Raw genomic sequence first — 20,321 nt, 5'->3', positions numbered from 1 at the left:
TTCTGACCAGTAGCAAACTCTACTATCCTTTACCATCCGCCATGCCTCCCACAGCCGTGCTCCCATGGGCAACCCTGCAACCGCGCAGCCCGAACCACGGCGCTCACCACTCCGCACAGGCCACGGCAGGTGCTCTCGCTTAGCCGCACACACCCCGGAGCCCGCGGCCACTCCCGTCCCCTTCCCCAGAAGCCGGTCTGCCTGCTGCCGTGCGATCTCTTCCCCAACTCCCCTGCTTGGACTAGACCACCGCCCGCTCCTACGGCTGTTGCCCACTGTTTATAAGCCCGCTGCTCCGAGGCGCCTGGAAGCATTCAGAACCGGGGGTGGTACAGCAGTCTCCGGCCCTGGCAGGCAGCCTCCCGGGCCCTGAGCGGCGGAGGGAAAGCTGCATGGAGAGCTCGGGGCAGATGAAACCAAACAAGAATGATGGTCAGGACCTCTAAAGGGCCTCTGCGCCTTTATCCGATCACAGCCCCCTCTCCCCTCCCCACAACGGGAGAGCGTTTCCCAGGCCCTCCGTCCCTCTGCTCAGCCAGCAGCAAGGGGGCAGCGCCCGACAGTAAAGACGTCTGGGTTTTGAGGCCACAGTTGAGGGGAGGAGACTCCTTGCTCCACGGTGCGACCCTCAAGTGCGGGCAAGCTAGAGGAGATGGACATGTCCACGTCCTTGAACCTGTCCAACTACGGGCTGGTGCACATGGTCTCGTGGTCTCTGGGGCCGCATGGAGCCCTGGTGCGGTGCAGACTAGCGGAGCTGGGGAGAAACACCCGGGAGAATGAGTCTGTCTACACAGACCCCAGTGTGCAGGGAGACAGAAAGGCCTTTCTCTGGGCTCAGCCAGCAGCGAGGGGGCAGCAAAACCGGGCCGCATACTAACATGCATGGCACCGCAAGGACCCAGGGCCACATTCTATTTAAGGCCAAATTATATTTAAGAGTTTCGTGTTTTTCTTAGTTAGAGGATGTGTGGAGTTTTACTGTATAATGTACACATTTCTCAGTAGGAAATTACAGAGTATAGATGCTTTAAGCTGTTGCCCTAACATTTCAGAATTAAAGGCATGCCTTCCGGTAATGGGAAGTTGATACTTTCTGTAAATGCTGCTGGTGATTGTGACAGCCCTGAATTTACACCTCCGTGAGGTGTGCACAGAGCTATTACTGTTCCACGCACCGGAGTTTCTCGCACACTTGTGAACAGAGCCGCCCCCGCCCTCGCTGCGGGTCATCGAAAAGCTCACGCCGTGGGTGGACGGACCCACTGGAGGCCTCCGCAAATCAGGACCGTGGGGCACTTGGGCTCAAAGATGACTGAACAAATTAGCAAAAATTAGTTAATTACAGGCCCTGATTGAACAGAAAAGGACTCAAGCGCCAAGCGCTTCAGACAGCAAAGCAGGCAACAGCCTCTTATTGCGGCCGGGGAAAGGCCTCCCGTGAAATTGGAAATGAAACAGGAATACGACTATGATCAATTACAGTCTACCTATTTTTCTGTCTCTTAAGAGAAATAAATAGGTACATAGTAGGACCAAGTTTTTAACCAGTGTGAGAGGAGAAGGTGAGAGACAGGGCCCTGCCTGCCGCCTGATTCTGGAAGTGGGAACGTGCCAAGGCACGCTTTGCGTCTTGGACACCTTGGCTTGGGAAGGCTCAGAACTTTCTGACACACCCTAAGAAGCTGGGCTTAGAAGTGCAAGTAAGGATGACTCAGTATGTGTAGCATTTTAGCCTTTTTCCCAGGTCCCCTTAGTTTTCACGTTCCTGCCTCACATCAGAAGCCTGTGAAAGCAATTGCACGCGGGGCTGTTCACCTCTCTCCGTACCGCCAACCCGGAGTCGGGGCAGGAGAGCTTTGTACCCTATTCAGCCACAGCCCAGCTGAAAACCATTTCCAGCCAAAAGTGCGCCTTTGAGTCTAAAAACGAAACAAAACAAAAACACAACTTGAGACTTAGAACGCTGCCTACCACATCTGCCTTTTGAATATCGTTAAGGCCCATGAGCAGACGCTCCGTCGGTGCGCGTGGAATGGACACACGAGCACACAGACCCACGCGTTGAGCTCCGGGTCATCGGCACTCAGCATCTTCTCAGGGCCACTACTGATAAATGCCTGCCTCGGAAAATGCTACACTAGCCAATGCTTTTAGCAGGAGTTCAAGCTGCTTTATTTGTGTTTTCAAGATGGAGATGCCCTAAAACACACAAGCCTTCACAGTTCTTACAATTCTCTCCCTATCCGTGTGTTTTAAATGAAGGGACAGGCTCATTACTAAGTTCTTTACGTCTGATGCAGCTTTTTCCTATTTGTCTGCTTTTCTGTGTCACTCAGACAGGGGCTGCTGGTTAACGGCAAACCCCCGTGGCCGCCATTCCCCCTTTATGTGCACAGAGTCGGGGTCTCCTGGAGGCTCTGGGGGCCGACCAGATGGGACTTCTGAATGCTAAGAGCCACCCTCTCCCGGGATGAGCTGGGAACCACATTAATTTGCTTTTCACACATGGGCCTGGAAGAAGATCTGGGGGACTCACTGGGTGCAGGGGTATCAGAGGCCTTTCTTTTTCCCTTCCTAATTGAATGCCTGAGTTACTATCCTCTCTCCAGAGTATCAGTTTGTATAATCTAAAAAAAGACCAGACAGACACATCTTTAACTGATCACACGGTAAACAGTACCTTTCTTAAGGACGAGGTCCTGGAAGACACATTCACGCTGTGAGACAATGTGAGAAATAGCAACCCTTCACGCGAACACGGGAGAACAGGTCACAGGCTTCAACGGGACCTGCCATGGGAGGCCGGGGAGCTGCCTTCAAGGTGGCGTGGGTCCAGACGGGCGATTTCTTTCCATATTAATTTAAGGGGCAATGTAAAAAAAAATTCCTCCTTTCTTAGGGCTCAAAGCATGTCTTACGCTTTAGCTAATTCTCACTGTCTTATCTATAGAATCAAATTTCCTTTAAAGTATAGATTATGTTGACTATCTTGCATTTATCCATCATTAGCACGGAACCTAACATACCACAGGTTTTTAACGTTGTTACAAAGGAAGGAGCGAAATACGAAAAGCAGTGAGGAGAGGGGCACTGAGAGAAACACAGCAGACGGCGGGCTTCCGCCTCTGGGAAGATAAGGACACATCCCTTCCCTGTTTCTCCCGCCGAAAAGAACTAATGAACCAAACAAACGTAAGGCGGGGAGAAGAGAAGGCAGACCAGCAGGGACCTGGGGGCCCAAGACGGCACGGTGCTGAGCGCCTGGGTGTCTGCGTGCCTCCTACGTCCAAGACTTATTGCTACAGAAGCTGGCCACCCAATACTGTCCCCGGGCACGGGTGAAAAGAGACCCAAGGGAAGCCTGCTCTTTCTAGACGAAGGACCGGGAAGAGGGTAGTCTAGGGAGACAGAAACCCCCCTCCCCAGACGGCGACAATGGCCAGACGGCCCCAGGCTCCCAGCCCCTGACAAGGAAGACCGAGCTGGGACTTGTGTCTCTGCTGGGACAGCAAAGAGCCCCCCACGGAGGTGTCAGCGGGGACCATGTGTGAGCCAGGCTTCCGTCCCCCAGCCCCCCACAGTCATGAGGAAGTACCCCGTTCCCCTGCCAGAGCCATGTCACAGAAAGCAGCTAAACCAGAAGATCAAAAGAAAATAGAGCAAACACAGCAGAAGGACCAGCGCACCTGTTCCTGAAATATCTTGGCCAGGGGGGCACAGTCCGTCAGCTTGATGAACCTCACCACATCGGTCACCGTCCACTCCAATGGGTTGCTCTCCAGAACGAGCCTCTCCTCTTCCTCCTGCTTCGGGTCCTGACAGGAGAAGGGAGGCAGGAGGTCATTCGATCCCTGCAGGGTTGGCAGGACACTCGGTAAACCCCTCGGACCTGAGCCAGACTTTCCTCCTCCCTCTGGCCTCTCCCTGGGCACCCGGACAAGCCACCGAGACTTCGAGACTCGAGGGACTTTCTTTAGCAGCTCGGCTGGGTTGTGATTTTGCCTCCAATGACTCGTGCGCCGTTAGAGGCTGAAGGAAAAGGCGCTGGGAGAGCAGTTGCCGAAAACCCAGTTCAGGAAATCTTGGGCCTGCTTAGTGAGGATGCATCTCTGACTGCAGAGAGAGGGTACGGGGCGTGTGAATGCACAGGAGGCAGCCAGTTCTTCCCCTCTACCCTGGTGATGATGGTGCCCATGACCTCCCGGCTGACCACTTACGGTCTGGGGGTTTGGGGGAAGACCTGGTACGCTGACTCAGCGTTTCAGAGCATTACAGCCGTCTCCCGCAAAGGGGAAGCCTAGTGTCCAATGGCACCCCGAGGACCTATTCTGTCTGTTCTCCTGACAAGAATCCTCTGCGGCTGGAAAACCCTCCAGAGAAAAGCTCTCACGCCCCTCGGACCCCATCTGAGATGGGAACCACCAGGCCTTCTCCCCAGACTCGGCACCAGGCTGGAGCTGCCGCTCCTCTGCCGTTTTAAACACGGAGCCCCAAGTCAAGGCCCTGCACCGTACTGGCTTCCGTCTTCAACACCCCGCCCACAGCCCAGCCGGGGGCCCCTGCGGGCCTTACCCCCGCTGCGTCCTGGCCGGTGGCCGCGCCCTGCTCTGCCCCCTCGGCACACGAGGCGGCCTGCGCCCTCCGGCCCCGCCGTGGCCTCTCCACGGGTGGCCGGCGCTCAGGCTCGGAGCTGCTCCTCAGGGTGACGGCCCTCCGGGGCCGCGCAGAGGGGACCTCGGCCGAAGAGGTGTCTGTCTGGTCATCGCGGAGCTCGGAGCTGGTTTCCTCACTCCCAGTGTCCTCATCCATGGCATCTGCATCCTCGCTGTCCTGGGGAGAAGGGAAGGCACTGACTTCAGTTGGCCCTGTGCAAACCTCCGGCGGGGGGGGGGGGGCGGCCCAAGGCCCATCCCGCGGTCCCCACCATGGTGGTCCCCGTCGCCACCCTCTCCCAGCTCGCATGGCCGGGCGGGCTGAGTCCGCAGGGCTCCTGGTGCCTGGGGTTCCCAAGCGCTCGGCATCACACGTCGGCTGCGGCCTTGGCCGAGAGCGGCCGCGCGTCCTGGGCGCGGGCAGGAAGGTGCTCTGAGTGGGACATACCTCCCCCGAGCCTGTGGCCAAGTCCACGGCAGAAGACCTCCGCTTCTTCTGCACAAAGATGGACTTCCGCCGTTTCCTACGTCTGGCTGGCTTCGGGTGTCCGCTCTCAGTGCTGGCTTCCCCGATCGGGGGCTTCACGATCTTCTTTCTCTTCCCATAGTAATAGGCTACAGGGAGAGAGGGAATCAAGAACGTCTTCTAAAGGTCACATACACGAAGTACATCGACACTGAGAGAGGAGAGAGACCAGAGGAAGACCGGGGAGGAGAGAAGAGAAGAAAAGAGAAGAGAGAAAGACCGTTCTTTCGTTGGGAACATTTCTCCCGTGCCCTCACGGTTAGAAGGTGTTAGGGACAGAACCACATGTCTTCAAAATTCAAATGTAAAAGCGCTCACCCCGCATGGCACTGTATTTGCAGATGGGGCCTTTAAGGAGGTGATTAAGGGTAAATGAGGTTCAAGGCACGGGGCCTTCATCCTACAGGACCAGCCCGCTTACAGGAAGAGGGACAGACAGCAGGAAGGCGAGCACAGAGGGACGGCCATGTGACGACAGAGGGGATGGCCATGTGCAGCCCAAAGAGAGGCCTCCGGAGAAATCAACCCTGCCAGCACCTCGACAGAGGTCTCTGTTCACACGCAGAGCACCCGTTAAGAGGGTTACCAACGTCCAGTAACGACTGCTATATTTTATAAATGAAATGTATACTCAACTAATGAAAACCACTGCTAAGGATCCCGTTTTCAATCATGATCCTGATCGAGACTCATTACCCCAAGTCTCGACCGTCCCACAACGAAACCCCCATTATTCCCTACAGAACCACGTGCAGAAAGGGAACCTTTATCTGCGCTTAGAAGGAGCCAAGAAAAATACCCAAACACACAGCTGCTAGGCTCCGGCGGAGCACGTGATCTGTGGTGGAGCGTGGCCCCCATGCATGCCTACGCTGCTGTATTCCCACGGGAGAGATATCCGGCCCTGGCGTTCGATGGCCCCACATGCAAAATGAGCCCAGTGGGCCCGAGCAGGACACTCGACGCTTCACGGTGGTCCCTACGTACCAGGTACAGGTGGATAAGCATTTGTTCACACCCCAGGGCCCCGTGCGGGCAAGATAAGTCTGGTGCAGTTCGGTTTTTGAGAAGCCAGGAGGGGAGTTAAGATGGCAGAGGAGTAGGGGGACCCTGCATTCGCCTTGCCCTTCAAACACAGCTTAGAATAACTATCACATCATCCCCAAACACCCAAGAAATCAATCTGAGGGCTAAGAAAACACAGTGCATGTCAGGTTTCCTAGAAGCCAGACGCTAGAAATCAGAGCAGTTTTACCGAATACAACAAAGGTGCAGCACACTTTCAGAGTCTTGGGGTTCCACTGGGGTGACTGCTGGCCTTGGTGCTCTCAATTCCTCCCCAGTGTGGTTTTGTCATCTCCCCCTGGAGCATCAGTTCAGTCTGCAGCAATATTTACTATACGTTGACCCAGGGATCTTAGGATTTTGACGTTTTATCACACGAGACTCAGAGAAATCTCTAAGTCATTTCGGTCGTGTTTAATTCAAGCTGTGGTAACCCACCTCTTCCCGTTTTTAAGGCAAACATTCAAGGGTGAGTCTAGCTCTCAGTCAAGTCCTTTGCGATTCAGGAGCATCTGTTACTGAGCAGCCTGCTCCAGGGAGTCTCTCCTCTGACCAAAGGTGATGTGAGGGGGAACCAAATTCTCCAGAAAGGTCAGTGATGTCACCACTGTCTGGAGAAGACTGTGACGTCAGCACATCCTAGCAACACCCCAGTGGCTCTCCATGCGTGAGCGTGGGTGCAGAATGCCAGGCGGCCCAACCGGACAGAGAAGGGCGCCGACTCAGCGGGAACGGCATGGAAGAGAGTTTTTAGCATATCCATGCATCCATACAGAGAAAACTACAAGGAGATTCACACTCGGAACGGTGGTTCAAGTCCGTTCCGATTCCTGCTTCTGACACCCGGGTTTGATCAGTCTCAACCGGCCGGGGCTCCCAGCACGCGGACTGCACTCCCGAGTCCTGTCGCTACGCCGGCAGCCAGAAAGCAGGCTGGGGGAGCAAACCTCCAGGCCACCGTGACGGGGACGCAGTCACGCCCAGGTCAGAGATAACCGAGGGGAGAGGCGGCGAGAGCAGAAGCAGGGATCAGAGGGAGTTGTCAGAGCTCGGCATAACCGGGGTGGAGGCGTCTGGGAGTGGCCACGGTGCGTGCGGACAAAGGCCAGCGCTAAGAAAGGAGGGAGGACAGGAGCTGGGAGAGGCCACCAGAGAAGGCCAAGCTCGAAAATCCTGCCGGGAAGCGGTCAGGGCAAAGGCAGGGCAGGGGGACCAGCTGACCCCATGGGAGCACGGACAGTGCGGGCTGCTTCTGCACCCTCCAAACACGCCCCCGGCCAGGGAGCTCCGCGGCGGCGGTATAGACGGGGGAAGCAGCCTATGACAAGGAGCTCACCCCAGTCCAGAGGGGCAAAGACAGGCTCTATACCTCCTCAGCCTAAGGACCCAGAAAGCAATGCTGGTTCCCAGCCGTTACCAGGAACCAGCTTTATCCAGCTCTCCTTTCCGCCAGGTAAGTTTCCAAACTCAGCCAATGCCCTGAAACTCACAGCACAGCCCTTCGCATCTCTTCCTTGTCATCCTGTGCCTCCACTGGGCTGGAGGCACGTGAGTTATCGGCCAGAGCAAATCTTAAAAGAATTCTTTCACAGCAATTCCCATGAAAAATTACTCAAAGGTTTTTGTTTTGTTTTGTTTTGTTTTTTAGAAGCCCACCAGCTAGCTTACCTCACCGTTTAGGCCCCCAGCCCCGTAGTCTTCTTATTCTTTGAACTTACTGTACTTGGTTTTGGTGTGAATGGAGCAGTTCTCTGGGCAGTTCTCCGAAACCAGCACGGGACTGAACAAATTTGGGCAGCACTCCAGCTTGGCACAGACCCGCCGGCAGAAATCTGCTACCTGGTCCGATGTCCGCACAATCTTGGCCACAGCCCGGTACGTCTTGCCTCGGTACCTAGAAATAAGGAAGAGCAACGGCAAGACCACAGAGTTACTCAGACCTACTGCGTACGGCGTGTTCTCAAAGTAACTCCTTTACTTTCTAACACTAAAGTACGCTGTGTGTGATTTCCACGCCATTTGTTTTTATCGTTCCTTTGGAGTGCACAGTAATGTTTTTAAGAAAGCCCACGCACGCGATGAATCACCGCCACAGATATTTCCACGTGGCACTGTCTCGCTGCAGTATCCGTAGTAATTTAATACCCGTTCCAGAACGCTTCTGAAATCCAGATCTTGTCACTTGTTGCTCCTCACTTTTGAGAAAAAAACCAACTTTCTCCTGCCTAAGAAAAACCACATGCAGTGAAGTCACCAACATAAAAATGAGGACCACTTCTTCTGGAAAGCAGGTTGAATGGATTCTCGGTTCAAAAATGGGCACCGAAGCCCTGGGCCAAATATTTATGGTGATAACCACGTAAATGATGCTTGGCTGGAAAGAGGAGTACTTGGATGTAGGTTCAAACCAACTTTCAACACATTTTTAAAATATCATTGGAACAAAACACTTATAAACTTCTCTGTTAGCAGCAGACGACCGGTATCTATTTAACTGACATGTCACAGAACCTACAGTCCACCAACACGAAGGATGCATCAAAACCACGGGGCTGTTCAACTACGCCCTTGAGGTGCACCCTGATTTTCAAGTTGAAATCTTTTTTTTTTCAAGATTTTATTTTATTATTTGAGAAAGAGACAGAGAGAGAGAACGAAAGGTGAGAGGGACGCAGGGAGAAGCAAGCTCCCCGCTGAGCAGGGAGCCGCACTCAGGACTCCATCCCAGGCCTGTAGGGTCATGACCTGAGCCGAAGGCAGACACTTAACTGACTGAGCCACCCAGGTGCCCTCAAGTTGAAATCTTGAACAACAATTTATCTTCCAGAAAAACAGCAGGAGCTCTGGCAGATAACACTCGTGGAAGACTAACCACAATCCAGAGGCGTGAACTACCAAGTAAGCCAATGCTGCCCTCCCGCTTGTCCACGTCTGTATGGGTGATGGGCATGAATTCTTTGCCAAACCCACTCTGCACACTTGTGTTGCATGTTTCCAAAAGTCAGCCGCAAAACAACAGGGACACCAGGTGATTCGCGCACACAGCGTGACATAAGGAGAGCATCAGTTCAGTAATTTGCAAATGAAGTATTACGTTCAAAACCTAGATCTGGTTCCCTAAGAATAATGCGGTGATAGAAATAAATAGGATAAACTAACTCTGAGTTTCTTTCAATTAGGCTTTCTTTTTATGCTTCTGAAGACTAGAAAAATATTTCCCCTCCCAAAAAATCATTTTTTTACAGTAACAACAGCAAAGAAATTAATTTCTAACTTGAAAAAACTAGACTTCGTGTTTGTTCTCTGGTCTCTCAAATCCCAGCCCCTCTGTACTGACTGTTCTTGCATTTCTCTGAAGTGCCAAGCTTGGCTTTCTGTGTAGTAAGAACTAAAAAGCAATTCTTTGTGGATAAGATCATGCTTTAAATCGCATAGCCCTTGAACAACTGTTGATTTTTCTAGGACCTCTATCGACCCTAGATAGAGGCACACACAACCCCACTCCGAGGAGGGCTCCGTAATTCATTTCTGGGTAGTTCTTCCTCGCTGATTTTGTTGTGCTTCGCAATAAAACCAGCACAGTTCTGTGGACAGAGCATGTCTCTCATGTTCTGGGGAAGGCAGAATAAAAATATGCTCCTGGCACAGCTTCCCTGGCAGTTTTTCCCACTGTAGTTTGGGTAGCCCTAGGGCTCTCTCTCTTCCAAAGAGCCCAATGTCAAGATTCTTAAAGTTCCTTAAAAAAATAAAATGATATAAAGTAAAAAAGCAGGAGAAATGGGAAAATTGGGTCCGAATTCAACCTGTGGAAGTCGGGCCCAGATGTTCCCAGACCGCCAAATTCCAAAGCTTCCAGAAACGTGCCCCGCGGGAAAGAGAGAAGGGTCGGCCTTCCCTTCTAGTTTGGGATGACTCCGTGGAAGCAAGGCTTTAGTAAACCTTTCCCAATTAGGAAATGCCACTCTAAATTTATGAAAATAGGATTATAGTATGGCTTAAAAGTAATGGAATCCCCTCTCCCCTCGCCTGCCCTTCTGGAACAATTCCACCGAAAAGCCATGGTGCTGGAGGAGGAGGGCGGGGAGACTGGGCAGGGAAGGTGTGCGGCAGGAGAGGCGAAGGGGACCCGCGGCGTCTCGGCCCCGGGCGGACGCTGCCAGTGCTGCCGGTGCGCCAGGACCTCCCAACCCCGCTGCCGGCACAGCTGCTGGCCCTAGAGGGTCTGCCCATCTGCAAGAGCTCGCCCCCTCCCCTCCCGGGGGCGGCCCCTATGCCAGGAGTCACTGTGATGGGGCAAAAGGGCCTGGCTACCTGGGCCCGACTTGGAACCACCATGGAGGGCCGTTCTAACACTGGGGGGGTCCGTGAGCTACGGTCCGGCTCCCCCTCTCCTGAGGGGTCAGTCCCAATGGCCCTCCTTAGTTAAGAGGATCCAGACCCGTGGCAGGTGAGGAGGGAGGCAGGATGGCGGCATCGCTGTCCTGCTCAGAACACAGAGGGATGTCTGCCCGCGGGGGACAGCCCGGCACGGGTCGGGTGCGAGGGCCCGGATGGCGGTGAAGAGAAGAACAAAACGACCAGACCCTGGTTCCTGAGCGGGGCCTGACCAAACCCATCGACAGACTGAAGACAGTGTGAGCCAAGTTTCCCCTGTGTGTGTTTTTTTTTTTTTAAATCAATTTTTATTTTTTTATTTTTATTTATTTTTTTTAAGATTTTATTTATTTATTTGAGAGAGAGAGAGAGAATGAGAGATAGAGAGAGCACGAGAGGGAAGAGGGTCAGAGGGAGAAGCAGGCTCCTCACCGAGCAGGGAGCCCAATGCGGGACTCGATCCCGGGACTCCAGGATCATGACCTGAGCCGAAGGCAGTCGCTTAACCGACTGAGCCACCCAGCGCAGGGGGGAGGCAAATACGGGAAAGGAAAAGGCCAGAGAGGACCCCCCGCAGTGTTGGGCGGAGCGGGGCGATTGGAGTCCGAATTCAGTCACGAGCGTGCAAGAAGGGCCAGGCTTGCAGGCCTGAAGCTGCTATCTCTAGAGAAGCTCGCCTACAAGGTGGGCCCGTGGCTCGTATCTCGGAACCGCATTTTGGAGGCGAGCAAGGTGGTGAACCGCACCCAGACTGTTTGTGGACAAACCCGCTTGCTTCCCTGATCCATGCCAGGCAGAGTGCTGCCCATGGGACCAGCCCCCAGTAAAAGCCTCAGGCCTGGGCTTCTCTGGACAGAAACATCATGTGATAGACACTTCCGCTGCTAGGGAAGCAGAGTGCCCTCTGGAAACCCTCCCTGGGGGAGAGAGCATAAGGAGGCCTGAACACGGAGACTCTTCCAGACCCCACCTGCATCTTTTTCCTCATGACATCACTGCATGTCCTCACTACGTCACTACAATAAATCTCAGCCACGAGTAAAATCATATGCTCAGTCCGAAGAGCCCTTGTAGCAAAATTTAGACCATGGAAGTGGTCATGAGGGCTCACAACCCAAGAGAAATGTAAATGTAAATATGTTTTTATACTATGTGTGTGTAAACACACACTTATGTATGTGTGTACACACACACACACACAAACGTTCCTGCTCACAGCAGTGAGCTTACTCATGTAAGATCTTGGTTGCTAAGTATCATTTTTTACCTCCTCCCACCAAAAAAAAAAAAAAAAAAAAAAAACCCACCACGGATCCTGAGAAAAAACCAAGTCTCCTTGGAGAGGTGGCTAACTCCAGGACTAGGGCAGAGAAGGGACAAGATGATCTAGGAACAGCTTACTGGGTCAGAAAGTAACAAAGTATCAAAGACTGATGGAGAAAAGTCAAGGTGATAAACAAAAAGCCTGTTTTGGGGGGGTGGGGGTGGGGTCATCTGGGTGGCTCAGTCCCTTAGGCTTCTGGTCAGGGTATCAGGTCCTGCGATGGAGTCCCGCATCGGGCTCCTTGCTCATCAAGGAGTCTGCTTCTCTCTCTCCCACTGCTTGTGCGCACCCTCTCTCTCTCAAATAAATACATAATATCTTAAAAAAAAAAAAGCCTTCTGGGTGTGGTCCCCACTGGCCAAATCTGGGACAACCTGAGCGTCCGAAAAGTTGATGAGTTCAACCCACTGAGTAAAACAGGAATCCATGAATTCATACAGACACAAATAAAGGTCTGAAGACGCTGAAAGCTTGACAAGGAGTGGATATTTACAGAGTACGGAGTGGAGTGGATATTTACAGAGTACGGAGTGTTGCCCCCACCAAGTGTCTCTGCCGTGGAGCAGCGTGGCAGATGTCACCTTAATTAGGTGATCAAAGTAAACACCCCCAGGGAGGAGGCAAACAGAGATCGTGCACCAGTAGGCAGGATGCAGGGCGCAGAACGTCCTTTCTTCTGTGATACTCCTGATGCATCATCTGAATCCCGTCGTGCAGAAACATAAAAGAAACTCCTGATGAAGTGGCATTCTACAAAGTAAGGGGTCCACGCCCTTCAAAAATATCAAGGTCATGAAGGTCAAGGAAAAGTCTGAGCAACTGTCGGGAAGCAAGGGGACCGGAAGAGACAGGGCAGCCCAATGCAACGTGAGACCCTTTGCTGTACTCTTCCGCCCGAGGGACAGCACTGGGGCAGTGGGTGAGACCTCAGTGTGGTATGAGGACCACTCATATGTATCACTGTCCTGATTTTGATCATGTAGGAGAGCGTCCTTGCTTGTAGGAAATGGGTAAGTATTTGGGGGCGATGGGGCATCATGCCAATAACTTATTCTCAAATCGACCAGGAGAAAGAATATAATTTAATTTTAATGAAATTTACATAATTTTAATAGTTGGTCATTTTTCTGTAAGTCTGAGATTGTTTCAAGCTAAACACATAGAGAAGAAATAATAAAAATAAATGTTACGTGTATAACGACTCAAACTACATTAAGCTTAGTGTATAACACGATTTCCATCTAACTTCGAGCGCTACAGGTTCAGTACGGCCATACGCTTGTGGATTTTCGTGCGACGCGGGGAAGATGCTGTTTGGGCCTTGCAGCTCCTGCCTGAGCCAATAACCTGGCTTGTTCCGAGTTGGTCGACAAATGAGGGCAAGTGTTCGCACAACTCTCTTTCACGAGGATGCACTAAACATACAGAGATACTGGTCCGCCAAGAAATACAGGCAAAAGGCGGCTCTAAGATTTTACACACTGGCTGGGGTCTAACGGGATGACTGCATTCACATGATAGTGTCATTTCTGTTTTCTCTGAGACTCTGCACCACGCGACCATCTGATCCCGACGGTCTCCTGAGGCAGGGTGGACAGGTCAGGTGTCAGGAGCTCCGCCAGACGTGGACAAGGAGGTGGGCCGTGCACGGGGCACCAGGTGAGGGGCGCCACCACGGTCCCGGTCACCTCACTAGGCTTTACCGCAGGTGAAAGTAGAATCCGTTTTGCAGCTTTCCCCATCATAGAAGGCTTACAAACAGTACGCCAGTGACACACTTTTGTAGGCAGGACAGCTCAAAAGCACAGGATACAGCTCTCTGCTTTATCCTGTCAATGTGAGTCCGGAGAGAAGGACCCTTAGCCGTGTAACTTATTAAAAGGCCCAGCAAGGCTGTTGTAAACACAGCTCAAGATAAGGTTTTTAAAGTGTGGAGTACAAGTTCTGGGAAGGGAAGAAATTTTGAATAAGAGAAGGTGGCGAAGGAGGGAGCCAGGGAGGTCTGTAGGAGAGGATCTGAGCTCTGCCTCTGTTATTTTGAAGACTTCTTCCCCCGTTCCCTTTGCAGCTCGGCCTGAGGCTCCAGAGACGTGCGGAGCATGATCGTGCCTCTACTCTCGGGGTGCCCGAGGACAGGCTGGGGTGACGCCCCCCATGGAACAGCACAGGACGTCAGAGAACGGAGGGACGCAGGAGGGATCCTGGCTGTCGCTGTGGGGACCCACTCAGAACCCCAGAGTCGACACAGAGATTATTTTAAGATGAAGGTGTCTGAGATCCAACAGATGCAGGAAGCAGCTTTCTCAGAGCTTCCATTATCTGACTAAAAGCAGAAACTTCTGAGAAATGAGGACTAGCATAAATTCCCTCTTTGGAGTGGCTTCTAATCCCAGGGGAGAGACCAGAGTAAACCTACCATAAATCCCCTCTCTAAGGAATTTCACGGCCTATGAAAAAGACAGAAAGACTGCTTGTGCTTGCATAAACCAACATTTTTCACAAACTTTCTTATCTCCTATTTGTTCTCCTAAAAACTCATTTGTCTTTCATAAAGAAGCCTATTTGTTCTTCCCCTACAGCCTGTTGCTCCATACTGTTTCCCCTATTAAATTAGCTATAACATACACATAAAGCTCCAAATCCTAACTCTCCCTTCAAGTTACTCATCACGAAACACTCCTTCGTGTGTGTGCATGCACCTTATGTAAGTAAAACAGTCTTTTCTCTTGCTCATCTGTCATTTGTCAGTTTAATTTGCAGGCTCCCAGGAACTGAACCTAACAGGGTAGAGTAAAGGTTTTTTTCCTCCTTGCCATCAATAAGGAAGTGTGAGTGGCCTTTCAGTATTTTCCCACCAACCAAAGCAGGGGTTAATTTCCACATGTGAGTACATAGGGCAGGGTGGAGAAAGACAGATGTAGATGGAGAAGGGAGAGTGCTGGAAAAATGGGTCTCTTTCAGTAGATAAGAGCTGAGAAAAACCAAAATGGATTTTGAATCAAAAGGAAATACAGAGTGAAAAACCCAACACTTACGTAACAATCCACTCTTAAATATCAGGACGGTCTAAGGGGCAGGACTCCAACTTGGCCCAAGTTCTATCATTCATTTGCGAAACGACCCACAGCAGGACCTTTTCACAAAACTTGGTGAGGCAGAGATAGGGGTGTGAGAGTGTAAAACAAGGTTCTCTTCCATCAGGCTGAATCCGCGTCCTCGAATACTGAAGGAAGAATTTAACTCTGCAGAGACAGAGAAGCTTCACAGGCTGTGAGACCATCACTCTTCTCCTTAGCAACCGTGAGATATGGTCCTGATTTCCTTCAGAAGAGAGTCTTTCCTTCATTGTCACATCTTCCTGATCATCAGAACTACGGGCAACACTTTGGTTCATTGGCTTCCAGTCCTAGGATACTCAACCCCTCAGAAACTCTCTTTACATTTCAAGGAATGAGAACTCTGTGTAATAAAGGGTGTGTGTGTGTGTGTGTGTGTGTGTGTGTGTGTGTGTTTTCGGAAAGACCCCATCCAATTCAGAACATCCTAAACTGGTCTGTGTTTGCAGCAGAAACACCACGCCCGTAACCTGATGAACTTAAGCGCGTGCAGAAATTCAGGCTTGTGCTCCCCAAACTGGTCCAGCCGCCTGCTTCCTGTAATGTTTACGGCGTACGTTTTCAGGAGAGCAAGTGCACAAATCTGAGCAAGGTAAAAATTGACAAATGAACCAACTAATAATTTTTTTTCCAGTGTAAAGTCTCTTGTTTATGAATCCTTTTCCACACAAATCACTCTGCAGCCAAATATTACATCTGGCTACTCACAAAACAGGAGCATGAGTAAAAGACCAAAAAAAGTGAAAGAGAAACACATAAAGAATCAGTAATTGCTTATGAAAAAGAAACCAAAATATCATTTCCGTAGAGCCAAGCATGACTCACCTCTAAGTTGTGATTTTCCTTCCGTTTGTCTAAGTGATAAGGAAGTCTCATTCCCTCCAAATTAAAGAGGACATTTCCTCTTTAAATATTCTGAATAACTATAACAAAGGACTGGGAAAATCTATTAAGCCTTCACCTGGATGTTATAAAGATGATCACAAAAGCCACTCAAAGCAGAGTCTTTCTCCCCCAAGAAGATTCTAGAACATGTTGGAAAACATGTAAGTGTCTCTAGATGCACAGAGTTGGAATTTTTTTTTTATCCCCCAAAGGTAGAGCCTAAATTCCTCCTCCTGAAATTCAAAATAATGTAAGTCAATTTAGTATACTTAAGTTCATCGGAAAGAAAGAATCTTCTCTCCCAGGACTGCTAAAATGAACTACATGAGAATCTACTTTCCCTTTGACATCACAGCTACCCCAGTTTTGCCTTTCAATACATGTTGAAGACTCAAGATACAGAGTCCTTATATGGTGTTCAATACTGCAATAATTGCTTTTAGTATAAAAAGTATGATTGTTAAGATTATTTTTTTAAATGTTTTATTTATTTATTCATGAGAGTCAGAGAGAGAGAGAGAGAGAGGCAGAGGCAGAGGGAGAAGCAGGCTTCCTGTGGAGCAGGGAGCCCGATGCGGCACTCGATCCCAGGACCCTGGGACCATGACCTGAGCCTAAGGCAGACGCTTAACCATCTGAGCCACCCAGGCGCCCCTGATTGTTAGATTAAATAGGAAAAAAAAATCACCAAGGGTCAAAAGGTGATGATGTTAAGTTTTTCTCCTATGCACAAGTCAAACCTTTTTAATGGCATCTCCATCCTCTCAAGGAAATGGGTCTTTTCTCTTCCGAAGAGGAAGAACCAGTCAGAAACCCCGGATGCTCAGCTCAGTGACAGCCCTCCCAAGCCCCAGGGGTGGATGACCTCATGATCTCATGTCCTCTCCTCCTGAGAGCACTCCTTGTGATACCATCATTCAAGGACCACAACCCAAACAACATATTGCCTTAAATGCAGGTCCGCCCTCAGGAAGTTAATTTATTCACGACAGAAAGCATCTCAGCCTTTCAACAAAATGGGAAGAAGCTGGGGGCTCTCTCCTCTCATTTGCGCAAGTTGTCAAGATCTAAAAAGTTGTCCTTTTACCTCAGAAGCGAAGACTCAACAGAGTATCCTAACGGGAACGCCCCCTCCCACCTGTAAATGTGTCATCATTAGCAACTGTAATCCAGCACACTCGCAGACAGACACGTTCTCATTATAAGCTGCTTCGTAAGATCTTGCTAAGGAACTCACTGTCATATCCGATCTAATAGGTAATACGTTGCCTTTACGATCAGCCAGGGCTGATTTCCCCGTGTCGGTTTTGATTGTATCAGGCTGAATTTCATAAAAGCTCTGATCGACTTGGCACCATGAAAATGAGTGCTAACACCCCAAAATTAACTCTCCCTGTCATTTTGGTACCTGGGGCAACTTTCTGGCTTGTTTATGAACAGGGGAGATTTTAATGGGGTTTAAGATTTTTGTAGTTGTCCTATTTCCTTATCCGTGAGGTGTGTTTGGGAGGTACTGAATTTTACAGAAACTGTTTAAAACAAATGTTTCTCTGTACATACGCTTGCTCAGGTTTTCAGCCACCACTGTTCCTATGCATTAACCTGAGAAAATGTCGTGCTGCTGCTGATCCCCCCCTCAGATGAAGTAGAAAGATATGGAACATTCGGCTGGAAAAAGGCTTGCTTTGGTTTCTTCTGCACTACAGGTGAGGCTCATTTACTTATTGTTTTATTTTTATTTTTATTTTTTTGAAATAAATTCAGTGACTTACGTTCATTTCTATTACAAAAGACAAAAAAGCAAAACACTAACAAACCACAGCAATTACAGAAGGAAAAGATTTAGTATGACTGAAAGAGATCACTAATTTTTCCCGTTAATCATATCCTTTCAGATCATTTATCGGGGAGGTTCATTTAAATACTTCGCGGGAAGGATGAGATATGATACCACCTTTCAGTGACAGGCCACTTCATACAAATAAACGTTCTCCCGGTTAACCTGTATTCCCCTTGACTTCTGTGACTTGGCAGAGCATCATGAGATGACAAATGACGTTTACGGAGTCTAAAATTGCAGATGTGTTCAAAAAAGAAACTGGGAAATGTTGAGTGGAGAAGAGACAATGAGTGGAGAGCAGCCGAGCAGTATCCACCAACCTTACTCCACACCAGTGTAGCAAGTTAACCACACGGGAGACTACTACGGGTCAAACAAACCATTTCACATCCCTCGACTTTCACTACAAACCAGATAGGTACTTTTCTTTAAAGGAGGCCTCAGCCACACTCTAGCCACTGAACGTGGTTCACTGTTCAAAAAAGTTATCATTTCCCAAATGTCACATCTAAGGGCTGTTGGAGGACACTGTTCTACAAGAAGCTGACCAGTTAAGATCTGTTCTGTTGAAAAGCTAAATGAACACCAAGGACCGAAAGTCAAAGCAATTATTAAAGAAAATTATCTTGAGAAATGGATCTTCTTCTATCCGCCTTCTTAAACTACCATGTTCAAGCTTATCGATCCAGAGGGTGCTCTCAATTTCAGAGCTCGAGAACCTTAACGCAAAGCCAAAACATCATCTCTCCAGTTAGCCTATCTACAAATAAAAGAAGTGACCAACTACATGTCAACCCATAGCCCGTCAACCAAAGCCAAGCAGAAGTATGGGTTCTTTTTATCTTTTAAAACTGTCAACTCTCAGAGCAAAGAACATCTATCTGTCTGGCATAAGCTCCTTATGGTATCAAATATTAAGAGCTGTTAATGAATAACATAAAATGATGATAACAGATACCCTCTCTTTTATAATCGTTCCCCTTCTGATCAAAGAATCTATTGGCCCTGAATCCCAGGACGTTCTGATTCTGAATGTTCAACACAGTAAGTATCAGCTAAACAAATCTCTCCTTTAGTTCCGGAATCCCAAGGCTTAAGGCAACTCCGTGTAACAGAAACACCAACAAATCTGTACGTAGCGCACAGAACTAAAGTAGCAGGCTAACCATTACAAGTGCCTTGTTTCCCAGAACTGAGAACACGTACTTTGCCTTCAGCGTCTCCTCCTGAAAATTCCAGTGCGGATCTTCCACCAGCTGTAATTCTCTCAATACCCTTCCAGGCTTGTAAGCTGCATTGATTATCATGCTAAGAACCTGTTGGGGAAAAGAAAAAAAAAAAAAAAACAGCAATGAACTTCAACTGCATCCATTCCTGCTAAGACAAGAATGCTACAAAAACCACCCAGCTGACAAGAAGTATTTGTGGTACGAATCCATTAAGTTGGGCAGAACATTTTTGCAGCCAGACACCGATTCGGCTTACCATCCACGCGATAAAAAGGGTGGGAAATTCCAATCCCTCTGGCAGGGCATGTGAACCTCTGGCCAGAGGGGATGGCAGACTCTCCCTAGCATGTCTGATTGAAGAAAAACGGATCTATTTCCTCCAAAGAGCCAGTGATTATCTCCAACAGGATTACTCTGTGGTAGGATCGGCTACTGAGAATTTCATTTTATTTTTGAAAATAAATTTCAAAAGGAATCAGTGAGACAGAGGCAACAGATCTGTGCCCATAATTCCGAACAGACTTCAGCTATCTGTCAGGAGACTAACCAAGTATTTGGAACTCACCTGATGCTAGCTCAATACATGGATGTTTCGTATGAGGACAATGCCCTGAGAGGTGAGTGCTTCAAAGGACTTCGTGGAGTACCCAATACCATCCGATATCCTATTTCCTCAAACCTCCCCTTTATTCCCAATTCCCAAGTCTGAGGAAGAACACCTGTGGTCACTGCCTTCCGTGACACTCCCAGAAAGATGGGACATTTTGCTCGGTGAGCCTCAGCTGCAGGCTCTGAGAAGGTCCCATGTTCCTGTTAACCTCGATGTGCCCCATGAATGGTAAAGATCGTGGAATTCAGATTCCTCGGGGCACTCCCCCTTCCGTAAGCAAATCATCATTAACCATGAACGTTTATGAGTTCCGGCATGTTCCAGAGATGCTGCCATTTGGACCGACCGTCTAAAGAACATGAAGGTACACCGCAGCCTCCAAAGGAATGCCGACACCCACTCTGTGGAGTTCCACGAAAGGCCCCTTGCTGAGGATCTGCCGTGTGTCAGCCCCCAGGAGCAGGGGCAGGAATGGGACACAGCACCCAGCACGCCTGCAGTGTCTCCCCGTCCACCAGGGAAACCAGCCAGGCACTGAGCTCATGTTTCAGGTTTCAGGGCAAAACACACACCACTGAGGGGGTGAGAAATGCCCTGACTGCCAAAGTCCCCGCTGCTTTTGGGGAGGACACCGCACAGTATCGATGCGAGGATGGAGATCAATGTATGTGGCCCGGGTTTTTAGGTCACAGCGTTC

General features: G+C 49.8%; 1 protein-coding gene across 5 annotated transcripts in view; it reads right to left on the bottom strand.

Moving 5' to 3' along the window:
• Positions 1-20,321, bottom strand: part of SFMBT2 (Scm like with four mbt domains 2) — a 230,237-nt gene that overhangs the window by 9,883 nt on the left and 200,033 nt on the right. For 4 of the 5 annotated variants that reach the window (XR_003520061.2, XM_027595002.2, XM_027595004.2 and 1 more), the window contains exons 16-20: positions 18,992-19,101; positions 7,965-8,140; positions 5,104-5,270; positions 4,576-4,833; positions 3,690-3,854 (exon numbers count right to left, since the gene is read on the bottom strand). Coding sequence is in view for 4 of the 5 variants with exons in the window: in XM_027595002.2 (XP_027450803.2) it covers positions 3,690-3,854; positions 4,576-4,833; positions 5,104-5,270; positions 7,965-8,140; positions 18,992-19,101 (876 nt within the window). In the remaining variant the exon portion in view is untranslated. The remainder of the gene's footprint in view (positions 1-3,689; positions 3,855-4,575; positions 4,834-5,103; positions 5,271-7,964; positions 8,141-18,991; positions 19,102-20,321) is intronic. The other variant, XM_027595005.2, reaches the window with a different exon arrangement.

The sequence above is a fragment of the Zalophus californianus genome, chromosome 9 (genome assembly GCF_009762305.2).
Source record: "Zalophus californianus isolate mZalCal1 chromosome 9, mZalCal1.pri.v2, whole genome shotgun sequence".
Classification (NCBI taxonomy): Eukaryota; Metazoa; Chordata; class Mammalia; order Carnivora; family Otariidae; genus Zalophus; species Zalophus californianus.
Note: the sequence above shows the minus strand (reverse complement) of the source record. Positions and strands in the feature narration are given on the sequence as shown.